Here is a 24,130-nt window from a genome sequence, read left to right as displayed (position 1 = left end):
TCCCATACAGATTAATACCCCTGTGAAAGCAACCGACTAAAAAGGAAAAAAAGAGATGTAAGTGGAAAAAACAACAACAACCTGATGGATATACGAAGGCCTATATAACCCCCACCAACAATAAAGTGGAACTCTGTTCACATACTCTGTATTGTGTCTGAAAATATATATTGTATAATTCATCCTACCGCCCACGTCAAGTGCACCAGTATGAGTCTGGGCAGCCGAGCTGTACAACCACTCACTCCAGAGATGTACGTGCACCCCTCTCCCCCTCTGTCCTCCATAGGTCGGCCAATCGAATACAGGAGCTGGGCCATACGGTGACCTGACCTTCAGAGCCCCCCACCCGCAGCCACGGTTCCTCTGACCTTCCGTCCTTCAGGGTTCTCAGATCTGTCCTCGGGGCTGCCCTGGTATAACGGCCACAGGAGGATATCCAGAGTCTGTTACAAGACCTTCACATCTCATTAGTCACTCTGTACAGCCAGCTTTTACTCCCCGGCCGATGAGCCGGAGGGCAGGCGAGTCCGGAATGTGATATATTTTTTTTTAACTGGCAACGCCCCCCCCCCCCCCCCCCCCCCCCCCGTGGAGCAGACAGGAAGGTGGAGGAGGAGGAGGAGGTGATGGTAGTGGTGGTGGCGGCGTGGAGAGGGGGGGCTAACGGGGGTTGAGGACGACCCCCTCTCCCTCAGCACTGCTCGGACTCGATGAAGCCCTCTTTTTCCTGGCCGACTGGCTCCACCTCGGCGTAGGCTGGGTGACCCGACCCGCGACGGAACTTCATGGCTGGCCACCTGCTGGGTCGCCTCTGGGGGTGGGGGTGGGAGGGCACAGGGCATGTGTAAGGTTAGAGATCAGGGGTTGCGAGGGTAATAAAAAATGTCAAGGGTTAAGGTTGAGGGTCACGTACACACACGTACAGGTCCTCTCCTTCTCACACACCCACACAAGAATGCACACACCCCTCTCTCTCCATCTCAGACACACACACACACAGACACACCCCTCTCTCCCCATCTCAGACACACACACACAGACACACCCCTCTCTCCCCATCTCAGACACACACACACACACAGACACACCCCTCTCTCCCCATCTCAGACACACACACACAGACACACCCCTCTCTCCCCATCTCAGACACACACACACAGACACCCCCCTCTCTCTCCATCTCAGACACACACACACACACAGACACACCCCTCTCTCCCCATCTCAGACACACACACACAGACACACCCCTCTCTCCCCATCTCAGACACACACACACAGACACCCCCCTCTCTCCCCATCTCAGACACACACACACAGACACCCCCCTCTCTCCCCATCTCAGACACACACACACAGACACCCCCCTCTCTCTCCATCTCAGACACACACACACAGACACCCCCCTCTCTCCCCATCTCAGACACACACACACAGACACCCCCCTCTCTCTCCATCTCATGCACATACAAACACACACATCTCTCTCCATCTCATGCACACACAAACACACACACACACATCTCTCTCCATATCATGCACGCACACACACACACACCTCTCCATCTCATGCACAAACCCACACACACACACACACACATCTCTCTCCATATCATGCACACACACATATCTCCATCTCATGCACAAACCCACACACACCTCTCCATCTCATGCACAAACCCACACACACACACACACGCACACACACACACCTCTCGCTCTCCATCTCATGCACACACACACACTTCTCTCTTCATTTTTCAGTTTATTTCCAAGGAGATGTTTGAACATCAATCAGTTACGTCACGCTTCTCCAAACCAAACGAAAACAATTTAATAGAAATGACCTCACATGCATTTGTCATCAAAGACACTATGTGTCATCACTCCTCAACCCTCCATATTTATGGGAAATCAGGGATAAAGTGTAACGAAGTCTAGTCCAGAAACAACTCTCCTCCTCAGACCATGTGCTTTTAAAGGGCTGGGCAGCCAAGTCAAGTCTGGTTTATTCATCACTTAAAGCAGGGTAGTCAAAGTAATATATGATATATCTTCAGTGAATACATGAAGTGTTACAAGAGAGTCTGGATCCCTGGTGCACAGTTTGAAGCTAGAAGGGACCTGTTTGTCTGTGGTGCTCCTACCCTCCCACCACCTTTACCGTTCACAGAAGAATCTTCTAAGCGCAATGATGGTTCACTTGGTTTCAAAAGGGTAATCCTCTCTGGATTTGTGTGATTAGCATTTGCAACTAGTTGTTGAGGTCATTTTCTATTCTCCAAACCACCCGATGCAGCTATAAGATATCTGCTTACCATACTGAGGAGAAAGGTCATTGCTTCTGAAGAAAAGACACTGATGTTATAATAGCACTGAGATGCTATTATAGCAAAGGGAGTGCTAAGAAGATGACAATGATGATGATGACTATTATTATTATCATCATTATTATATCTTACGGTTAATGTGGACATAAACCATAACCACAAACCCTGACCAGAGGGGACCCTTTTTCCTTTTGGGTGATGGTGATGATGATGATGATGATACACCTGATGATACAACGGCGATGCTGCGTTCCCACTCACCTCGATGAAGAACAGGCTGGCCGCGGAGGTGGGGTGGTGGTAGATGTAGACGGTGATCAGGACGGCGGCAGCCATGATGAGCATCACCATGAGAACCCCCAGGATCAGGCCGGTGTGCAGGGGGTGCGTCCCCGTTGTCCTCGCTGCGGCGCTGTCTGCCGGCATGGCTGGGAAGACAGACCAGAACGGGCCTGTTAGAGTCTGTTAGAGTGTCTGTTAGAGTCTGTTAGAGTGCCTGTTAGAGTCTGTTAGAGTGTCTGTTAGTGTCTGTTAGAGTGCCTGTTAGAGTCTGTTAGAGTGCCTGTTAGAGTCTGTTAGAGTGCCTGTTAGAGTCTGTTAGAGTGCCTGTTAGAGTGCCTGTTGAGTGCCTGTTAGAGTCTGTTAGAGTCTGTTAGAGTGTTAGAGTGCCTGTTAGAGTCTGTTAGAGTGCCTGTTAGAGTCTGTTAGAGTGCCTGTTAGAGTCTGTTAGAGTGCCTGTTAGAGTCTGTTAGAGTCTGTTAGAGTGTTAGAGTGCCTGTTAGAGTCTGTTAGAGTGTCTGTTAGAGTGCCTGTTAGAGTCTGTTAGAGTGTCTGTTAGAGTGCCTGTTAGAGTGCCTGTTAGAGTCTGTTAGAGTCTGTTAGAGTGTCTGTTAGAGTGTCTGTTAGAGTCTGTTAGAGTCTGTTAGAGTGTCTGTTAGAGTCTGTTAGAGTGTCTGTTAGATTGCCTGTTAGAGACACACATAGACTTACAGGCAGAAAGACGCATGTACGCGCAGTCGCACACACACACACACACACACACACACACACACACACACACACACACACACACACACACACACACACACACACACACACACCTCTCCATCTCATGCACACACACACACTTCTCTCTTCATTTTTCAGTTTATTTCCAAGGAGATGTTTGTACATCAATCAGTTACGTCACGCTTCTCCAAACCAAACGAAAACAATTGAATAGAAATGACCTCACATGCATTTGTCATCAAAGACACTGTGTCATCACTCCTCAACCCTCCATATTTATGGGAAATCAGGGATAAAGTGTAACGAAGTCTAGTCCAGAAACAACTCTCCTCCTCAGACCAGCTTTTAAAGGGCTGGGCAGCCAAGTCAAGTCTGGTTTATTCATCACTTAAAGCAGGGTAGTCAAAGTAATATAATGATATATCTTCAGTACTGAATACATGAAGTGTTACAAGAGAGTCTGGATCCCTGGTGCACAGTTTGAAGCTAGAAGGGACCTGTTTGTCTGTGGTGCTCCTACCCTCCCACCACCTTTACCGTTCACAGAAGAATCTTCTAAGCGCAATGATGGTTCACTTGGTTTCAAAAGGGTAATTCTCTCACACACACACACACACACACACACACACACACACACACACACACACACACACACACACACACACACACACACACACACACACACACACACACACACACACACACACACACACACACACAATCACACTGAATAGTTCAGAACAGCAGTTCCCCTATTGACCAGTAGGGGCCACTCATCAGTCGCCGATACCGGTCTCTTTCCCCCGCTCGTCATCATGCCATAAACGCATCATAAACATGCCTGATGCTGGTGATTAAAATGTAATTGCACAAAATGTCACCATGGTGAAAGAACCCAGCCATTGTTTGGTTTCATAACCTAGTCAGAGGCACAGCAACAACTCCCAACCATGTAAGACTGAAAAGAGCCAGGTTCAAATCAAATAAATACATAAATAACATTAATTAAGTCGATTGTGTTGCTTTTCTTTTAATTTAAAAACAATACAGAGAGGCCCTAGAGGAGGGACATTTCCATTGCAGACGGAAATGATAAAAGCCAAGGTTTGGTGTTTTCTGCTCCAGAATTTCCCCCAAGGAAATTAATAAAGACCCATCTTATCGTATCTTTTATGTGCTGTGCTGATGGGCAGTGTATCGTTAGCATCACTGTTCTCTGGCCTGTTTAGTCATTCATGTGCAGTCCTCTGCTCCAGCAGATGAGAGTGAGAGATAAGCCCGGTTCAAGGTTAGCGGAGCGCGGTGCCGATGGGAGGATGATGACACCTGGAGGATACCGGGAGCTCTCAGAAACCCAGCCTTTTGGTAACTGACCATATTCAATGACAGTCCCATCTGACATAGCTGTGTGTGGAATGGCATCGTAAAAATAGTCACTCCTATCCTTCAGCCTTTTGAAGCACCTTGTTGGATTCAAGTCTGGACCATAGTCTACAATCAAGCAGGCTCCTTGTGAATTCAGTCAAGGAGTGACAATGTGAATAGCCCAGTAATTTGACACTAATTTGACAGAAGAAAAGAGAACTCTCAACTAAATAATAATAATAATAATTATTATTAATAATAATTATTATTATTAAAGCTTGAAAGGAACCAAAGGGACAAAACATCCCGTAGGAATATATACTGCAGTGGTTCTCAACCTTTTTACCACCTGAGAACGTAGCTGGCTCTCCAAGTACTCCCATATGACCGACTCCCATATGACCGACGTTAAAATACAGTCTATTCAGCTATGCACATTTCACGCAGGAGGCAAATGTATTCCTAATAACATTATTTATTGTTAACCTTTGTCAGACACAGCCACAATGTACAAAGGGGTAGCACTAGAAATAGCAAACTCTTCCACACAATTCTCATACAATGCAAGGGGCATTGAGAACATAATAACTAACATTCTCACATAGCAAGTGTGAAAATTAAGAACAACTGTATTTCAGCAAATGTACTTCTCTCTCTCACACACACCAAGCAATTGTAGTTAATATTCTCTCTCTCTCTCTCTCTCTCTCTCTCTCTCTCTCTCTCTCTCTCATCCTATCTATGAGGCCTACATGCCTAACAGTCCAGGCTGTTAACAGACCATTAGGGTCCCCGCAGGACGGGTCAAGCTTAGAGCAATCATGTGATAGATAATAGAACAGAAAATGATATAAGACCTTAAGAAGTTAATGTCCAAGTCAAGTTTGGTGCATTGCCAAACTGTCCCTCATTAATCCTTGTCAATTATAAAGCCAAGGCCTCATTTATCAGCCCTAATCTCTCTCTCTCTCTCTCTCTCTCTCTCTCTCTCTCTCTCTCTCTCTCTCTCACACACACACACACCAGGCCACTTTTTAAGCGGGGGATCTGGGGGTCCCCCACCAGGATATTTTTTTGTTACAAAGACTTAATTTCCTGCATTCTGATGCAGGAATTTGTGAAATTTTACCCTTTAAATGCCAGTGTTTGTGATGGGTATCACAAATTATTGTAAAAAAGAACAAAACAATTTTTTTTTTAAATTGTTATGATCAGGGCTGAAGTTGAATAAAAGATTTATGACTGTTTAGACTGCATTACTCTCTGTCACAGTGATCTCCTGGTTGTTCCTAGCCCCTTACGTGACTGCGATCTGCAAGCCAGGGGCTTTTGGTATCCGCAGTCACTCTCAGCTATGTAGCTACCAGGCTAGTTTGGACCATCAATCGCTGCTTCTGAGCTGGGGGTGGGTCAAAAATATATCAGATATGAATTTCAAAGGTACCCAGCGTACAATTAGGGTTTCACACAGCGAGGCGCTGGGGTCTGAAAGCTCGGAGTTGCTAATAAACAGTTTAAATCATTGTTACAAAACGAGTGGTACTTACAGAGCGAGCCGTGTATTTCCGCCGTTGGTGTCACAGCGCATGCGCACCAGGCTATGAAACGTGGCTTTCCCCATCCAGCTTCCCACACCAACCCACCTCCCCATCCAGCTTCCCACACCCATCCACCTCCCCATCCAGCTTCCCACACCAACCCACCTCCCCATCCAGCTTCCCACACCCTTCTGTTGTCCTCTCTGCCCTTAATTAGCAGCTATAGCCGCCGCTGAGGCACAGTCAGCCGTCTGGTCTCTCCCCTGGCTGCCTGCCTCGTGGATATCCATCGGAGAGAGAATAACAGAGTGGCAATCAAACCCGTCCCGGTCGACGGTGTGCCTGCGCGTGGGCAGTCAGTCATTGTGCACGAGTGGTCTATAACGTCACTTCAACCATTATGTGCACTTAGCTGCAAATGGGAAACAAAACGAAGAGCGGATAGATGGATTGTGCAGTCATATTAATAAGCCAACAGGACAAATTACACGTTTGTTTTCTAAATGAGCTGCTGAAGATTTGTTTGTCGCCACAGAGCCCATTCCACACTGAGGAGGTAGTCTCTCTTGAAACGTGGCTCGTGTCACTAAAGGCTTTTAGCCCCGCTGTGCAGGCAGAAAGAGACCGGCAGCAGTCATCTGGTAAACCGGAGGTTCCCAGTTCGATTCCCGCTCCTCCCGGGCAGCGTGTCGAAGTGTCCTTGACCAACCCCTAATTGCTCCCAATGAGCAGGTTGGCACCTTGCATGGTTGCCTCTGCCATTGGTGTGTGAATGTGAGTGAATGGGTAAATATGTGAGGAACAAATTGTAAAGCGCTTTGGATAAAAGCGCTATATATAAATGCACCATTTACCTTTTTTTAATAAAAAAGAATGTTATACCATTTTTGACATATTTCCTGATTATCCTCTAAAATCAAACAAATGTGACGTTTCTCCGAGGGTTGTTTAGTTAGTTATTTCCCCTCCTGCTCGAAATGCAATTTGCCGTTTGTGTATTTGAGAGGTTTCTGACTCCAATCATTTGACCAGCCGCAAGGGCCAAACAGGCAGGTTGTTTGTCTGAGGTGTTAGCGGGGGTGGAGGTGGAGGGAGGAGGGAGGGTGGTGCACTACTGAGGGGTGGAGGAGAAATCACCAGCCTGGCAGTCTAACACACAGTTAGATAACAAGCCGCAGGCTTAGCGGAGACAGCTCCACCAAGACCCTGTGCGGGAGCCTTGCTTGTCTCTTGACTGACAGTGTCCTCTGCAGACGGGAGGAGAGGAGACAGCAGTGGAGAGGGAATGGAACGTTTTAAAAGCCATTTGGATGGTGGAGACAAGGGTGTGGATCCATTCAAAATATTATTTATATCGGGTCATAGCTGAGTGAGTGAGAGAGAGAGGATAACCACCAGCCTCAGAACACATGGTCCAAGTCATGAAAACATGAAAACAAGTTCACAGCCAAAAAATAAAAAATAATAATAATCTCTATCTCATAAAGTCTCATAAAGTCTTGTTTTGTTATTATGCAAATGCGGTGAGGGAATTTTACGTGTTGCAATAAAATTCTGCTTGTTTTTCAAAGACGTTCTCGGAACCAGCAAAATCATCTTGAAATGATTGGAGTGACCTGCGTCACTTCGAGGTATTTCTACACGTGAAATTCCCGTATCCCACTGGCAGATTTTGTCACTTGTTTTAAGAAAATAACTCAATATAAGCTTGAAACACTTGTGAAGATGGTGACCCCCCCCCCCCCCCCCAGTGTTCTAAGTCATGGATGTGTTTTGGTATAGATTTATTATTCCCAAGGAGCGCGCGCAGGACTGCCGCCGTGGGCTATGCATGGCAAATTGTACTCACTCACTCACTCACTCACTCACTCACTCACTCACTCACTCACTCACTCACTCACTCACTCACTCACTCACTCACGCAGTGATGGAAGAAGTACACAGTTCCTTTACTTAAGTAAAAGTAGAAATACCCATATAAATGAATACTCTGGTAAAAGTAAAAGTCCTCCATTCAAATTCTACTTAAGTAAAATTATCTAAAGTAAAAGTATGCATTCTACATGACGTTTGTGTATTCCAGTGCTTGGGAGCATTCAACCCTCAATCCATTGACCTCTAAAGGTTATGTTGAAGTGGTATGCAGTCCAGTTCTGCTGCTCTGATTAAAGGTTATGTTAAAGTGGTATGTAGCCCAGTTCTGCTGCTCTTATTAAATGTTATGTAGTTAAAGTGGTATGTAGTCCAGTTATGTTGCTCTGATTAAAGGTTATGGTAAAAGTGGTATGTGGTCCAGTTCTGCTGCTCTGATTAAAGGTTATGTTAAAGTGGTATGTGGTCCAGTTCTGCTGCTCTGATTAAAGGTTATGTTAAAGTGGTATGTAGTCCAGTTCTGCTGCTCTGATTAAAGGTTATGTTAAAGTGGTATGTAGTCCAGTTCTGCTGCTCTGATTAAAGGTTATGTTAAAGTGGTATGTAGTCCAGTTCTGCTGCTCTGATTACATCCTCTTGAAGTTGACAGGGTTCAAATGTGAAAGTACATAATCTTCATACACGTTTTCTATGCAAAATATTTGTCTTCAAAGTAACTAGTAACTGATGGGTTCAGATAAATGCCACAGAGAAGTGCCACACCGGTAACCAATAGCCTAATTCGCCAACCATCCATTAGCTTTGTCCCCGTGATTTAGCTAAAAACCAGAGGGGACTGAGACGACACTAATGGACAATGGAGGCCTCAGACGGCACTAAAGCACATTAGACCTTTTGAGAGCTTGTAGGATAAATTAGAGAGACCATGGCCCCACATTACAGTGACGGCACAGTAACCACTCGCTCACCTGCCTAATGGCTCTCATGATACTAATAAGAACTGGCTGTCAATAGACTCATACAGTAATTCACCCCCTTCTTAGAATAGGAGAGATGAAGGGTGGTGTTCTGGAGTACAGTCCACTGAGACAGGCTCATTATCTGAACACTTGGCTGTAGTTAATCGCCTTAGCGTTTTCCTAGTGTAGTCAGAGAGCCTCCCAAGGTCAGAGGACGCCACTGATGAAAGTGATAGAGATGAGTCCAAAACAGGCTCACAGCTAGGAGACATCCGTACACCTGCTTAGCCCTGGGTTCTTGGACAACAGGCCCCTTGTGGCTGTTCCTACAACAAGGTGACAGGGCTCATGTACAGATTCAGCATCCTTGTTCAAGGCACTTTTAAAAACATAATTGTATAGTCACGTTTTCACATAAATCTCATTGAATTCTGCATCCTTGAGCTTGTTGAGCACCAACCTTTTTCTCCTACTGTCAATCTCTCTACTCTACTTTACTCTACTCTACTCTACTCTACTCTACTCTACTCTGTTTCACTATAAATAGAAAATGGGGGACCCTGATGTAAACAAGACAAAAGTCTTTCTCTGGTCTGCATCCCTTAACAATTGTGTGTATTGAGCCGTACTGTATTGTACCCATTCTGCAATCTGTTAAATAAAGTTTTCATTCATTCATTCCACAAAGGCATTACTGCTGCTTTTGTAGGGCAGTAGCCTACTGATACATACATACATACACATGTAGAGGTGTACTGCTAGTGGTATACATACACATGTAGAGGTGTACTGCTATAGTGGTATACATATACATGTAGAGGTGTACTGATATAGTGGTATAGGTATACATACACATGTAGAGGTGTACTGATATAGTGGTATAGGTATACATACACATGTAGAGGTGTACTGATATAGTGGTATAGGTATACATACACATGTAGAGGTGTACTGATATAGTGGTATACATGTATACATATTTCCTTTCATTTCAACCTTTATTCAAAATCGTAAGCTTCTGAGGTTTCCCTCATTTACAAAATGTAAACAGTACATAATACAAACAATATTCACAGAAAATTAAACACCGGAGTAAAAATATAATTCTTTTTTAAAATAATTTAAAAAGATCAGCTAAAACAGTTACAAATGGTCTGAAATCATACGTTTACTTTAAACATACCAAGGGAAGGGAAAACCTCCAATTTCAGAGAGAGTTGAAGGACATTCCATGAGTTAGAGGCATCAAAGGAAAAAGCTGACTTCCCCAGATCAGAACAAACTTGAGTTAAATAGGTTCCAATATTCCAATCTAACAGTGAAGAGATATAAACAGGTTGTTTACCAATAAGGGCTTTAAAAATAAATAAATACCAGTGTTTGTTGCGCCTTTCTGTAAGAGAAGGCCAACCCACCCTATCATACAGGACACAATGGTGAGTATCATATCTGTCACCAGTAATAAACCTAAGAGCTGAGTGATAATATGCAGAATCCAGAGGTTTAAGAGTTGATGCCGCAGCATGCCTATAAATTACATCACCATAATCCAAAACTGATAAGAAGACTGATTCAACTATTCTTTTTCTACTAAATAGAGGAAAATTGGGTCTGTTTCTATACAGGAAACCAATTTTCTGTCGCAGTTTAGAGGCATTTAAGTTCCACATGGAACTTAAATGTAAATTTCTCGTCAAGCCATAGGCCAAGGTATTTATACTCAGTGACGCTCTCTATACAAGAGCCACTGACAGTAGATATCTGCACATCATCAAAGTGAATATTTCTGGCTCTTGAAAACAACATAAACTTTGTCTTACTAGCATTAAGAACCAATTTAAGACTAGCAAGGGCATCCTGTAGAGCAGGGGTGCCCAACCTTTGTTGAACCAAGATCTACTTTTGAATTTACCACCTAGCCAAAAGCTACCAGCCAAAATTGTATATTGTAAGCCGTCATTTGAGGCTTTATAAAAGCAGCATAATGAACACAAATCTGTCAGTGCCGAGTCCGACCTCATCTTAAATAACAAACAGCTTGTTGTAGTTAACAAGGAGAGGCAGAGTTGATTTTGCAAAAAAGAAATATATATATATATATTTTTTTTAATAATCAGATTTTATTAATCGAAATCTACTTGAAATCAGCCCGCGATCTACCTGTCGATCGCGATCGACTGGTTGGGCACCACTGCTGTAGAGCATAAAAGGAAAGTTACAATTTCTCAATGGCCAACTGTACAGAGTCAGCAATACAGTACACAATTGTGTCATCAGCATACAAATGGGCATGACATCCATACAAGGAAGAAACAATATAATTAATATAAATTGTAAAAAGGACAGGACCCAAAACTGAACCTTGTGGTACACCTTTAGTCATGGCCAAGAATTCAGATTGGGCTTGACCTAACTTCACACACTGCCGCCCTAGAAGATAGATAATTCTGAAACCAGACACAGGCCTTATCATCCAACCCAATGTTAGATTGCTGAGAACTAAGTATGGAGTTAATTGAAAGGAAAAACCTAGTTGTTTGTTTACTAGTGTTTCCAGGACTTTAGCTAGGCAAGGTAATGGACGATAATGATCTAAGTTATCCCTATCACCTCCCTTATGTAAAGGAATCACCCGTGCAGATTTCCAAGCTAGAGGAAATCTACCTGAGGAGATAGAGAGATTAAAAATATAAGTGATCTGCTCAGTGATAACTGGTGCAGCCAACTTAATAAAAAAAAGTTATCCTCACCTCTAGAACACTTTGAATCTATTGATTGCCAAGCATCAAATACAGCTTATAGTTCCTATTAAATAAATTACCAGCCTCTGCAAAATGCATATTGAAGGCAACACAAATTGCACTCTGCTCAGAGATCACACAGTTATCAACTTTAATATGAGAGGGTAAAGAATTAGATGATTTTATTTTGTCCATATTCACCGCACTCCAAAATTTTGCCGGGTTAGAGAATGAGTTTGTAACCAACTCCAGATAGTAATCAGTTTAGGATTTTCTTACTACTGCAGTACATTTGTTCCTAATTTGCCTAAAATAAAGCCAATGTTGAGGGTCTCCAGAACGCCTGGCCCGAGACCATGCAGCATTTCTGTCTTTAATTAGGGTTGACAATTCCTGAGAAAACCAGGGTATTACTCTATCTTTAATGCAGACCTTTTTAAAAGAAGCATGCTTGTCAACTAATTAATTAAATGTATTTACAAAGGAGTCCAGGGCTAACTGAACATCAATTCCAGTGTTACAATAAGTATAAAAAAAAATAAGATCATCTAAAAATGATTGGTGATTAAAAGATTTATAATTCTTTTAAATCAAGTCAAAAACCCCACAAGCTGAAATCCTGTCATATTTATTCACAAAAATAAGATCAATAAGGGTAGACCTAGAGTCATTGTTAAGGTTTGGCCTGGTGGGCTCAGTAACTAACTGGGAAAGACTGAGGTTACCACTGATTTCCTTAACACATTCGGCGCCAGACCTGAGATATCCCGGGTTAACTCGCCATGCGTTGGGCGCCAGACCCGAGATTTCTCGGGTTTTGGTTGTTTTTTCTTTTATTCAATATTTTTATTCATTATTCATTCACGGACCTCGGTGTTCCCATAGGGAATCATTCTGAGATCGCCACAGTACAATACCAGCCGCATCCTGCTAGGTGGCAGTATTGTCCACCCTTTGAAACCTTATATCTCACCCTGTGTTACATATAAACCCCTCCGGGCGCAGAATTTAGACGGAGCCAAGTAAACCGTTTCATCCAACCACTTCGAAGCGCATCTAGCACACTCGATCCATAAATTGTGCCAAATTATGTCCGGGACCAGATGGACATCAATACTGGAAATTGCGATCAGACAATTGGAATATTATTTTTGGAATAACCCCGATCAAAGGTAAGGACTATATGACATCAATTTCACCTTGATCCTACAATGTTTTCATATCGATCCAGCTGATCAGCGTGTGTGGTGTTCAAAACGAATGCGGTTACTGGCTATCAAAGCATCAAAAAACGACCCCCCCCCCCCCTTTCATGCATTCATGATGAAACATAATACCTATTATATACATTTGATTTGGAAATAGTAGCGTGTCCAGGCAAGAAACGCCAACGTTTATAGCAGAATTCACATATTGCCCTATAACTCAGCTTTTCAGGAATTATCCCAGATCACTCCTAAACTATACAATATTCACCAAGGGATAACGCAGGAACGTATACATGAAAAAAGTATCTATTTTTTGCATGTTGACAGAAGACAGTCACTGTCAAATGACCATAGTATTGTCTCCATAGCTATAATATAAAATATAGATATAGCTCTCCAAACATAGTGACGCACAGTGAAAGTAGGCTATGGAAACCTGGCGCTCTAGCTACAAGGATAAGGCTAATGGCTGGCGCCCAATGTGTTAAGGTGCTTTGCAGCACCACTCAACCAGTCAATATTAAAATCACCCATGACAATCACCTCAGAGTCAATATACTGTGAAAGGAGCTCAGCTAATCTATCTAAAGAGCTAGCATCAGCAGAAGGGGATGTGTAGACAACTACTAGGGGAGGAACGGTACGCATTCGAACCGTACACCGTTCGGTACGACCTCCACGGTTCGGGGCATGTGTGTATTGTTTGATTATTGTTACACCCAGAGAGGCAGTAACTAAGCTACCTAACGTTAGCCATGAGCTAGGCTAACGTTACGTTAGCCACGAGCTAACCATGGAAACGCTCACAGCGAAGTGATTCCACGACACCAGTTCCATTAGTGGGGAAGGGGGGGTATATTGACGAGGCTTGACAACAGAGGTTCAAAGATAACTTCACATTTATTGGCTATTCATTTATATTATATCATCAGGGCTTCTCCAGGTTCCAACGCTGTGTTCCTGTTTACTATTTACTTCCTCGTGTGACGTCACTTCAAATACGGCTACCAAGACGCTCAAAAAGCAAAAGCTAGTTGAGTCGATTAGGTACCATGCAGTGAAAAGCGGCATAAGAGAATACTTCATAATGTTTCATTCAATTAAAAAGTAAATATATATTTAGTACACATGATTTATTTATTTTAAATAACAGTGACTTTTCCTTTTTGATAAGAAAGTCTAGTGATGGTTGAGCATATGCATACTTTATGTTGATGGCCTTTGTCTATAATGTGCCACAAAATGTGCCACAAAAATAGAAAAGTTTAATTATTTTGTTTGTTTGCACTAAGTTAATACTTTGACAAATGTTGCCTATATTTTTCAGTCAGTTCGGTCTTTGTGTGCCAAACATTATTTAAGGCAAACCACTGTAAACTTTTTTTTTTACCAAATAAATGAGAAGCATGTACCAAAATATCTCCTAGCTCTAACCGGTCACTGTCAAAATGATGTGCCTGATGTCAAACTGCCTCATTATTTCAGTTCTGTTCCACACTAGCTCACGCTCAGCGTTCATTGCATATATCTCGCTTCAGCATATATACACTGAATAATTTCACAAATGTACCTTTAAATGCCAGCATTCATCTGGCCACACCCCCATCCGCTTACCTATATAAGCAGGGGTGGTGCCACACACTCATCTCCTTCTCAAATTTCATCACAAGCAACGTGTTGCTCATATGCCCACTTGACGTGGAGAAAAATATTGTTTACAAGGAAAGGAAGAACAAGGAGATACGTTGACATCATATCTTTATTTTCTCTCTCACTATTTTCGAGAAAATACGGCAATGTTGTCTTCGTCACTGGAGTGTCTGGAAGATGGTGATCATTCTAAAAACCCTCCACCGGTTTTCGTATTGGGAGCACGCCGCTGCATGCTTCTCAACTGCAGTTCCTTGCTGTGTTTGTTGGGGTGAACTGTCGGACGCGCCGCTGTTGTGAGAAGCGGTGGGTTTTCAGGTTGGGTGAGTACTGTTGCTGGCGGGCTTCACTTGTCTGTTAGTGCTATGGGGGCTACTTGACAATGTTTATGGAAACCGGCCCCAGGCTAGGGTCCTTTGTTCAGCACTTCAGCCACCTAGGCGACAGAAGACCTTGGTCTGAAGACCATTGTAGTTTTAACTAGTGGGCCGCGACCATTAACACTGGTGATCCCTGTGTGTTCTGGACGAGTGGATATCTCTCTGTCCCGTGTTAAGCTCCTTCTTTCATATCCGAATGAGAGTATTCCTTCACGAGGAGATATGTGCATGGATGTGCGATAGCGGCAGATCCATGTTCAAGTCAGCTACACAAGCCAGTTTGGTATTGTGCTGATTCCGTCGGGTGTTGGTAAAATCACCGTTGTAAAGCTGTGTGACATCTTGTTTCTCTTTTCGCTTAAAAAGTGAGGAGAGTTTCAGAACGGCGGCCTGTCTGGGTGAGTGTTATGTCATTGTGTACAAAGTTCAGGTGATAGCTGCTTAGCTTATGGTTAGCCAGTCAGCTGTTAGCTGCGGCGTTAGCCTGCTGGGTTCACTGCGTGGCCTACAGAGGTGGGCCTACTGTTAGCCAGTCAGCTGTTAGCTGCAGCGCTAGCTGTTGTGATCACTAGGAAACGTTAGCTTGCTGCTATCAAACAAGGCCAGCGCGAGGTAGCTTCTGCTACTCGCGCGCCGCCGTGAGCTCCCCTCTGGTCGCGTGCGCCGTTCGCTCGGCGTCTCGCGAGCAGGGGTAATAGCGACCGACGGTTGGAGCGGCCGTTAGCTTAATGCTACTCTGTTGTACGTGCTTTGATTGTAACATGTTTTACACTCTTGACTACGACGTCATCCTTGACAGGGGATGTTCGTCGACCCTGCCCTGAGCCTGGACGGGGATTGCGTCAACAAAGAGGACTGTAGCGACTGGTTGGAGCGGCGACGCTGCCCGGATCGAACAACACAGGACGGCTGTGTTCTACGGTGTCTTGTGACTGCACTTCGCTGATCTACGTTCCGGGTAGGACAAGGTTTGACCAGACCTTATAACTTGTCTTCTGGTTTAACTTTTCTAAATGTTTTGTGAATGACGATGTTTTCCCAAAACGTGTGTTGCTGCAATGCATTTAGGATACGACGCGAGTTATGTGTGAACTGTCTTTGTCACTGGCAGTTAGCTTCTCCGTGCAAATCGGGTTGTTACAGATGTGAAAGTGATCTGGTTGTTGTGTGAGAAACATCATGTGTGTTGTTATGTACCGTGTACTCACAACTAAGGTAACTAACCTATGAAGCTATTGTGGCAACCCCAAGCCACCCCTGGGCTTGGTGATTGATGGGCGCTATGTGGCGACCCAATGGCTGGGCGCTGCCCATGTTTGGGCGTCCGCTTCCGGACGCACCTGTCACTAAATACCCATCAGAGTGATTACCTGATTAGCGAATCACGGCGCGGTGCGCCTGTTGGAGAGGGGGGACTTAATGGAGCCGAGGAGCCTCCTCTCAGTCCCCCGTAGCAGCGCAAGGCAAAAGGCCACAGAGCGGAGACGCCGCCCGGCCGACAGCAAACCGTTATTATTTGACTAAGAAAATAAAGAGTATGATTTTGGGAACTGCAACCTGTCTGTGTGTTGTTTATTCTGCCACCCCTACACCTGGAATTTCCACAGTGGTGGAGAATGCGGGCATAGTCTACTGGCAATCAGGGGTGCAGAATAAACAACAATAGACTTTATCAGAATAGAATAAAATAAATTAAAAAAAATAAAATATATATATATATATATATAAATTTAATAACGGAAAAAGCATGGACGCGCTGGTGCAGCAGCTTGTACAGGCGAGCATGGAACAACAGACCCGGCACGAAGAGGCCCTGCACGAACAGAGGAAACAGACGGGGATGATCCACGCGGAGCTCCAGCGGATGGCCGCTCACCGGCAGGAGGAAGGGGCCGCCGGGACGCGGCCTAACCCCGGGCGCTTCATCCCCAAGCTGACGGAGCAGGAGGATATAGAAGCCTATCTCCTGGCGTTTGAGCGCACCGCCGGCCGGGAGGGCTGGCCCGAAGACGACTGGGGGGGACTGCTGGCCCCCTTCCTGTCGGGTAATGCACAAAAGGCCTACCAGGACCTGCCACCGGAGCAAGCCGGGAACTACACTCGGCTAAAGCAGGAAATTCTGTCCCGGTACGGCCATAGTCTGCAGTCCCGCGCGCAGCGGTTCCATGACTGGGTGTATGACGCACAGGCCTCCCCGCGCTCCCAGATGCACGACCTGGTCCGCACAAGCCGAGCCTGGCTAATGACTGACCCCGGAGAGCCCACGGTTTTGGAACGGATTGTTATGGACCGCTTTGTCAGAGCCCTCCCCTATGACTCGAAGAAGCAGGCGAGTCAAGTGGACCCCCGCTCCGTGGAGCAGCTGGTGAATATTGTGGAGGCCCACCAGGTAACGCGGGAGTTACTCAAAGGGGGGCGAGGGGAAAAGCCAGAGCGGCCGAGAACAAGGAGGGGTCCCGACGAGCCCAGCCCAAGGGGCCGGGTAGGGAACGCAGGTGAGCCCGAACTACCCCGAAGAAGACCGCTGTTCGACCAGGACCAAAGACGCTGCTACGACTGCGGCGAGCCCGGGCATCTCTCGTGGAACTGCCCAGGCCGGGATGTGTCCATGCCATCGGCGGCAGCTTCAGACCCCCGCGGAAAGACGTGCAACTATGGCGCAGCCTGTTGGGCCCATAAGGAAACATCGGCGACACTTTTACCCGTGCGCGTCAACGACAAAGATGCCGTAGCGCTCCTGGACTCGGGTAGTGCCATAACGCTGGTTCAGCCCCATTTGGCACACTGCGACGCAGAGGCTCCGCAAGTGTCAGTGTCCTGTGTGCACGGGGACACAAAGTTGTATCCTACAGCGCCGATCACCCTGACAACCACCAAGGGGGTCTGCTCGATGACAGCCGGCGTCATACCTAACCTGCCGGTAGCGCTGCTGATTGGTCGAGACTGCCCCCTGTATCGCCAGCTGTGCTCAGCCGTCATCTCCCCGCGCACCCCACCCTCTACGGGTAAACCGAGGAAGAAGAAAGGGTTACGTCAGCCGAAGGTGTGTGCTCTGAACGTAACGGGGAGTGAGACTGAGACGGCCTCAGATGTAGGTGACGACGCGCCGGAACCCCTGGATATACCGGGGAGTGAGACAGAGACGGCATCAGGTGTGGGTGACGACGCGCCAGCGCCCCAAGCGGGCCCCGAGACGGATAACAGTGACGAGGACCCCTTTGCGGAGTTCCCCCAGGCGGACGAGGTGGGGAGGGACCTGGCGGGTCAGTTCGGAACGGCCCAGCTGGAAGACCCAAACCTAACGCAGGCCCGGGCGAATATCAAGACCATAGATGGAAATCCCGTGGAGGGGGTGAGTAACCTGCCATATCCTCACTTTGCAATAAAAAGACAATTGCTGTACCAAGTTGTAAAAAAGAATGATGAGGTTAGGGATCTATTGCTGGTACCGAAGTTCTTTATTCCCACTGTACTCCAGCTGGCGCATTCACATATCTTCGGAGCGCACCTGGGCGTGGACAAAACCATGGAGCGCATAAGGGCGCGTTTCCATTGGCCGGGCATGAAGAGAGCGGTAGAGGACTATTGCCGGAGCTGCCCAGAGTGTCAACGCGCAGCACCAAAGGTACAATATAAAAGTCCTCTGATCCCGCTGCCCATCATTGAGACCCCATTCTCAAGAATTGCCCTCGACGTAGTGGGCCCTCTAGTTAAATCGTCCCGAGGCCACCAGTATATACTGGTAATCATAGATTATGCTACCCGTTACCCCGAAGCCATCCCGTTACGCACGGTGACGGCCAAAATTGTGGCACGGGAGCTCTTTCATTTGTTTAGTCGGGTGGGAATTGCCGACTCTATTCTCACGGATCAGGGCTCGTGCTTTATGTCGCGGGTCATGAAAGAAATGTGCAAACTAATGAAAATGGAACAGCTACGAACCTCCATATACCATCCACAGACGGATGGACTGTGCGAGCGCTTTAACAAGACCCTGAAAAGCATGCTAAGGAAGGTGATGGAGAAGGATGGGAAGAATTGGGATCAGTTGTTGCCCTTTCTGATGTTCTCTGTGCGTGAGGTCCCACAGGCCTCCACTGGCTTCTCGCCATTTGAGCTGCTCTACGCCCGCAAGCCGCGGGGTCTCCTGGACATCGCAAAGGAGATTTGGGAGGAACAGCCGTCGCCCCACCGGTCTCTCATAGAGCATGTGCAGGTAATGAGAGACAGGATGAAGGCGCTCTGGCCAGTGGTGAGAGAACACATGCAACAGGCCCAAGACGCACAGAAGCGCATTTATGACCGGGGCGCACAGCCACGGGAGTTTAATGTGGGGGACCGAGTCCTAGTACTGGTACCGACAGCAGAGTGCAAATTCCTAGCCAAATGGCAGGGACCCTACGACATAATCGAGAAAGTGGGTCCCGTCAACTACAAGGTCCACCAGCCCGACCGTAGGAAGCATCGACAGTTATACCATGTTAACCTGTTGAAGAAATGGCATGCCCGGGATGTGTTGCTCTCGCCCCCCCCTCTTCCCCCTTTTGCGCAGCAGGTGGCAGAGGCGGCCGATGTTCCCATCGGGGAACAGTTGTCCCCGACCCAACGGCAGGAGCTTCGGGAGCTGGTCCAACAGAACCGGGACGTGTTCTCGGCCACGCCGGGCCGCACCACATTGGCCCAGCACCACATCATTACCAGCCCGGGAGACAAGGTAAAGCTGAAGCCCTATCGTATCCCAGAGGCAAAAAGAGAGGCAGTCAGAAGAGAAGTGCGGGTCATGCTGGAGATGGGAGTAATTGAGGAGTCTCATAGCGGGTGGTCCAGTCCTATTGTTTTAGTGCCAAAACCCGACTCAACAACCAGGTTCTGTAATGATTTCAGGAAGCTTAATGAAATTTCAAAGTTTGACGCCTATCCCATGCCTAGAGTGGATGAGCTCATTGACAGACTGGGCCTGGCCAGATTTATCACGACACTAGACCTAACGAAGGGTTATTGGCAAGTCCCTCTGGCCCCCGCCTCAAGGGAGAAGACGGCTTTCTCCACCCCAGATGGGCTGTTCCATTATAAAGTTCTCCCGTTTGGCCTGCATGGGGCGCCATCTACCTTTCAGAGGCTGATGGACAGAGTACTACGGCCCCATCGGGAGTATGCAGCCGCATATCTCGATGACATTATCATCCACTCGTCAGATTGGGACACCCACCTCCAAAAGGTGAGAGCGGTGTTGGGGGCCCTCCGGGAGGCGGGTCTCACCGCCAACCCAAAGAAATGCAGGCTGGGATTAGAAGAGGCAGAGTACCTGGGGTTCACAATAGGCCGGGGCAATGTGAAACCGCAGAAGAGGAAGATTGATGCAATAAGGGAGTGGCCTCGCCCTTTAACCAAGAAGCAGGTCAGGACATTTAATGGGCTAGCGAGCTATTATAGGAGGTTTATCCCTAACTTTGCTGCTCGCGCTGCTCCCCTCACAGATCTGACCCAGGCGCGGCGGCCGTTCACGGTGAAGTGGACACCGGAGGCGGAGGCGGCGTTCGAGGACCTCAAGACTGCCCTCTGTTCGGGACCGGTGCTGATCTCCCCGAACTTCGACAAGGAGATGACGGTACAAACAGACGCATCAGAGGTGGGACTGGGAGCGGTCCTCTCCCAGCAACTGGAGGGTGAGGAACATCCGATTTTATATGTGAGCAGGAAGCTGCTGCCACACGAGCGCAACTATTCTGCGGTGGAGCGCGAAGGTCTGGCAATTAAGTGGGCACTGGAGACGCTCCGCTATTATCTGCTGGGGAGGCGTTTCACGCTGGTGACGGATCACGCCCCCCTAGTCTGGATGGCCAAGACAAAGGGGACCAATGCCAGGGTGACTCGATGGTTTCTGGAGTTACAGTCATTTAACTTTTCTGTCATTCACAGGTCAGGGGTGGCGCATGGCAACGCAGACGCCCTCTCCAGGAAGGATGCCTGTTGGGCGTCGGACGCTCTTCCCCGACGGTCGGAGCTGGAGGGGGGGTACTGTGGCAACCCCAAGCCACCCCTGGGCTTGGTGATTGATGGGCGCTATGTGGCGACCCAATGGCTGGGCGCTGCCCATGTTTGGGCGTCCGCTTCCGGACGCACCTGTCACTAAATACCCATCAGAGTGATTACCTGATTAGCGAATCACGGCGCGGTGCGCCTGTTGGAGAGGGGGGACTTAATGGAGCCGAGGAGCCTCCTCTCAGTCCCCCGTAGCAGCGCAAGGCAAAAGGCCACAGAGCGGAGACGCCGCCCGGCCGACAGCAAACCGTTATTATTTGACTAAGAAAATAAAGAGTATGATTTTGGGAACTGCAACCTGTCTGTGTGTTGTTTATTCTGCCACCCCTACACCTGGAATTGCCACACTATGCTTAGTGACAAGTGAGTAAAAGAATGTTCTTTTCTCAGCCTGTGATGACAATGAACAGTGTTCACATATTAACAGGTTTTCCTGTTTTTAACTGGCCGTATTAAGGGTAAAATAAGAGGATTGTGTTTCCCCCCGGTTCCCTGGGGACTTTTTCATCCTCCTATCAGACATGTTGCACTACGTTGTGTCTAAAACTGCTGGAGAAACTTTATTTTCCTAAAAGAAAAGATTGTTTGGTCGCTGTCGTGTGTGCTTAGCAAGGCCTGTGGCCGATACTAATCGAGAATTATGTATTCTCTCATTATGAAAAACGGCGTTCCTCTGTAGAGTGTTTTTGCCATTTTTTGTAGGTGATGATGGGTTGTGTGTGTCATGTGACCTACAACTGGGTTGGACTGGCCACAGAAGCACATGTGTGTGTTGGACCGGGGCTCTTAGAGCCCTCTCTATTCTGTGTTTTTTCCTTAGTAAAAATCAGATAGCAGGTTAGCTCATGCGCTGTGTGGAGCTGTCAAACGCTTCATAGAGCTGACTATGACTGTGTCATATTCTCTTTTTGTCATTACATCGTATCATGGGTGTGGGGTCGTAAAGGGGTGAACTGGTAACCTTTCCTCTCCCCCTTGTTTCTGTCGGTCAGGGGTACACCCCCTGTCCTTCAAGGTTCTCGTCACGTTGCGGTTCGGCCCGTTACAGGGGGGAGGAGGGAGTTTCCTGGTCCCACGGCCTGGTATATTGGGCGTGTGCACCGCAGAAATTCCCCCGCCATAGAGTACGTCACCGTGCGCGTCTCTGTTGGTAGGACTTCCGTGTGCTGTTCAGGTCCATGAGATGGATCTGTTTCAGGGGGGTGGTCAGGGCTCCTCCTCACCAAGCGCCTATTCGGGCCTTCTGTGAGTTCGGACTCCTTCTTCCATGTGAGGGAGCCTCCATCAGAGTACAGAGCCTTCCTCCTCAGATTGTCAAAGTGAGTGGACCCTCTAGAAGGGTCCTATTCTATTGTATATGTATTCGATTCAATTCGATTATTGAGTGTGTATGGGTTCAGTGCCTCTTCCCCGGAGAGCCCTAAAACCAATTTTTTACATGGCTCAAGGTGCAATATATTCTTTTCAATCTGTACAGCTCGCGTGGGAAGTCTCTCTGGGGATCCCCGTTCCTTCCTATGGGAGGGTGGTGGGCAGGGGAGGAAATTAGGCCACTTTACTCGCCAAATGCGAGTATTTTTTACGTTTGGCGAGTGATTCATGAAGACCACTCGCCAGTCTGGCGAGTATACAAAAAAAAAAAACATTCTGCAATCACTGCACTGGCAAACGGTGCGCGTCTTCTGAGTGCTCGCTTTAGTTGACAGTGCCACGAGAGCACTGCACAAGACCACCCGCGGACATATAATGTTTAATAAAAGTTTGCGCAGTACTGGCCAACCCGCGGACATATAATAATAAAAGTCCTGCGTTACTAGGCTAGCCATCAGGAGCACTCTCAAACGGATAACGTTAAACACAGCAGAAGATGGAAAACAGACAGACTGACCAACGGGGAACTGCATCCAACCCTAGTACAACCCTCGAGTATAAGTTACTAAGGACACATTTAAATCACAGAGGTGTAATGTTAGTCTACTGGAAATGTATACAGTGGTTAGCTTCTAGTTTTAGCGATAGCTGCTTGCTAGCTAACGTTAGCCCCGTGTGCTCAAAGCAGCCAGCTAGGTGTATCTGTTATGACTATAATGTTTCCAAAAAAGCACCGGACTACGACGTAAGGTTAGACATTTTATTTCATGCTCAAAAGCCCCTGGCTTGCACATCGCAGTCACGAAAGGGGCTAGCTAAGCTCAACCAGTGCACTGTGTACAACAGCACACCAACCCAACTGACGTTATCACAACACTTGACGGTACTGTCGTAAGACCACCGTGCTGTCTTAAAGGCACAGTGTGCCTACCCAGATGCATACACAACATTGACGAGGCTTGACAACCGAGGTTCAAAGTTAACTTGATTGATTGAAAACTTTATTAACAGATTGCAGAATGGGTACAATACAGTACGGCATTTTCAATTCATCATAACATATGACATACAGATAGACTACTGCTACATCTATATATTTCACATCTATCTATACACTTCACAACATACTTCGGTTTTTTTCTTTCACTGCCCAACCCAGTCCAACCCAGCATCTTTCACTGCCCAGTTCAGCCCAACCCAGTCCAGAATAGATACCTCTTTCATGTTAATATGTTTTATGCTAATATTGTGAAGAGTAGAGATTAATGTTTTATGCTAATACATATTTTAAAGAGTAGAGACACGGTGTGATTATTTTACTATGATTGAAAATCTATTTAGACGAAGACATACAAAGAAGTAATTATCACAATTAGCGATTTTTTTTGTCTGGTAAAAAATCTGTTTGGCTGGTAAAAAAAATCAGATACTCGCCAGTTGGCTGGTAAGCCAAAAAGTTAGTTTCCTCCCCTGGTGGTGGGATGTAAAAATGTGAATTTTTTTTACCCCCGGCTGTGTAGACTGGGATACATACTGTTGATGCTTCCTTCTTTTCTATTCAAAAAGTGTTGGAGTTAGGAAGTGTCACACCCCTCTTGTCGTTCCCCTGGGCGCCTTGGGGATTCAATGACAGGTCTAAATAGCCTGTTCATTGATGGGGGTG

General features: G+C 46.7%; 1 protein-coding gene across 1 annotated transcript in view; it reads right to left on the bottom strand.

The window, feature by feature from the left end:
• Positions 1 to 599: 599 nt before the first annotated feature.
• LOC311237876 (plexin domain-containing protein 2-like) overlaps positions 600 to 24,130 on the bottom strand; it is a gene marked incomplete at its 5' end in the record, with an annotated part of 135,945 nt that continues 112,414 nt past the window's right edge. Inside the window, 2 exons of the mRNA XM_084325851.1 lie at positions 600 to 814; positions 2,595 to 2,761. Coding sequence (XP_084181977.1) covers positions 695 to 814; positions 2,595 to 2,761 — 287 coding nt within the window. The 3' untranslated portion in view covers positions 600 to 694. The remainder of the gene's footprint in view (positions 815 to 2,594; positions 2,762 to 24,130) is intronic.

Source organism: Notolepis coatsorum, assembly GCF_963971535.1.
Source record: "Notolepis coatsorum genome assembly, chromosome: 12".
Taxonomy (NCBI): Eukaryota; Metazoa; Chordata; class Actinopteri; order Aulopiformes; family Paralepididae; genus Notolepis; species Notolepis coatsorum.
The sequence above is the reverse complement of the archived record's forward strand: the minus strand, read 5'-3'. Positions and strand labels throughout refer to the sequence as shown.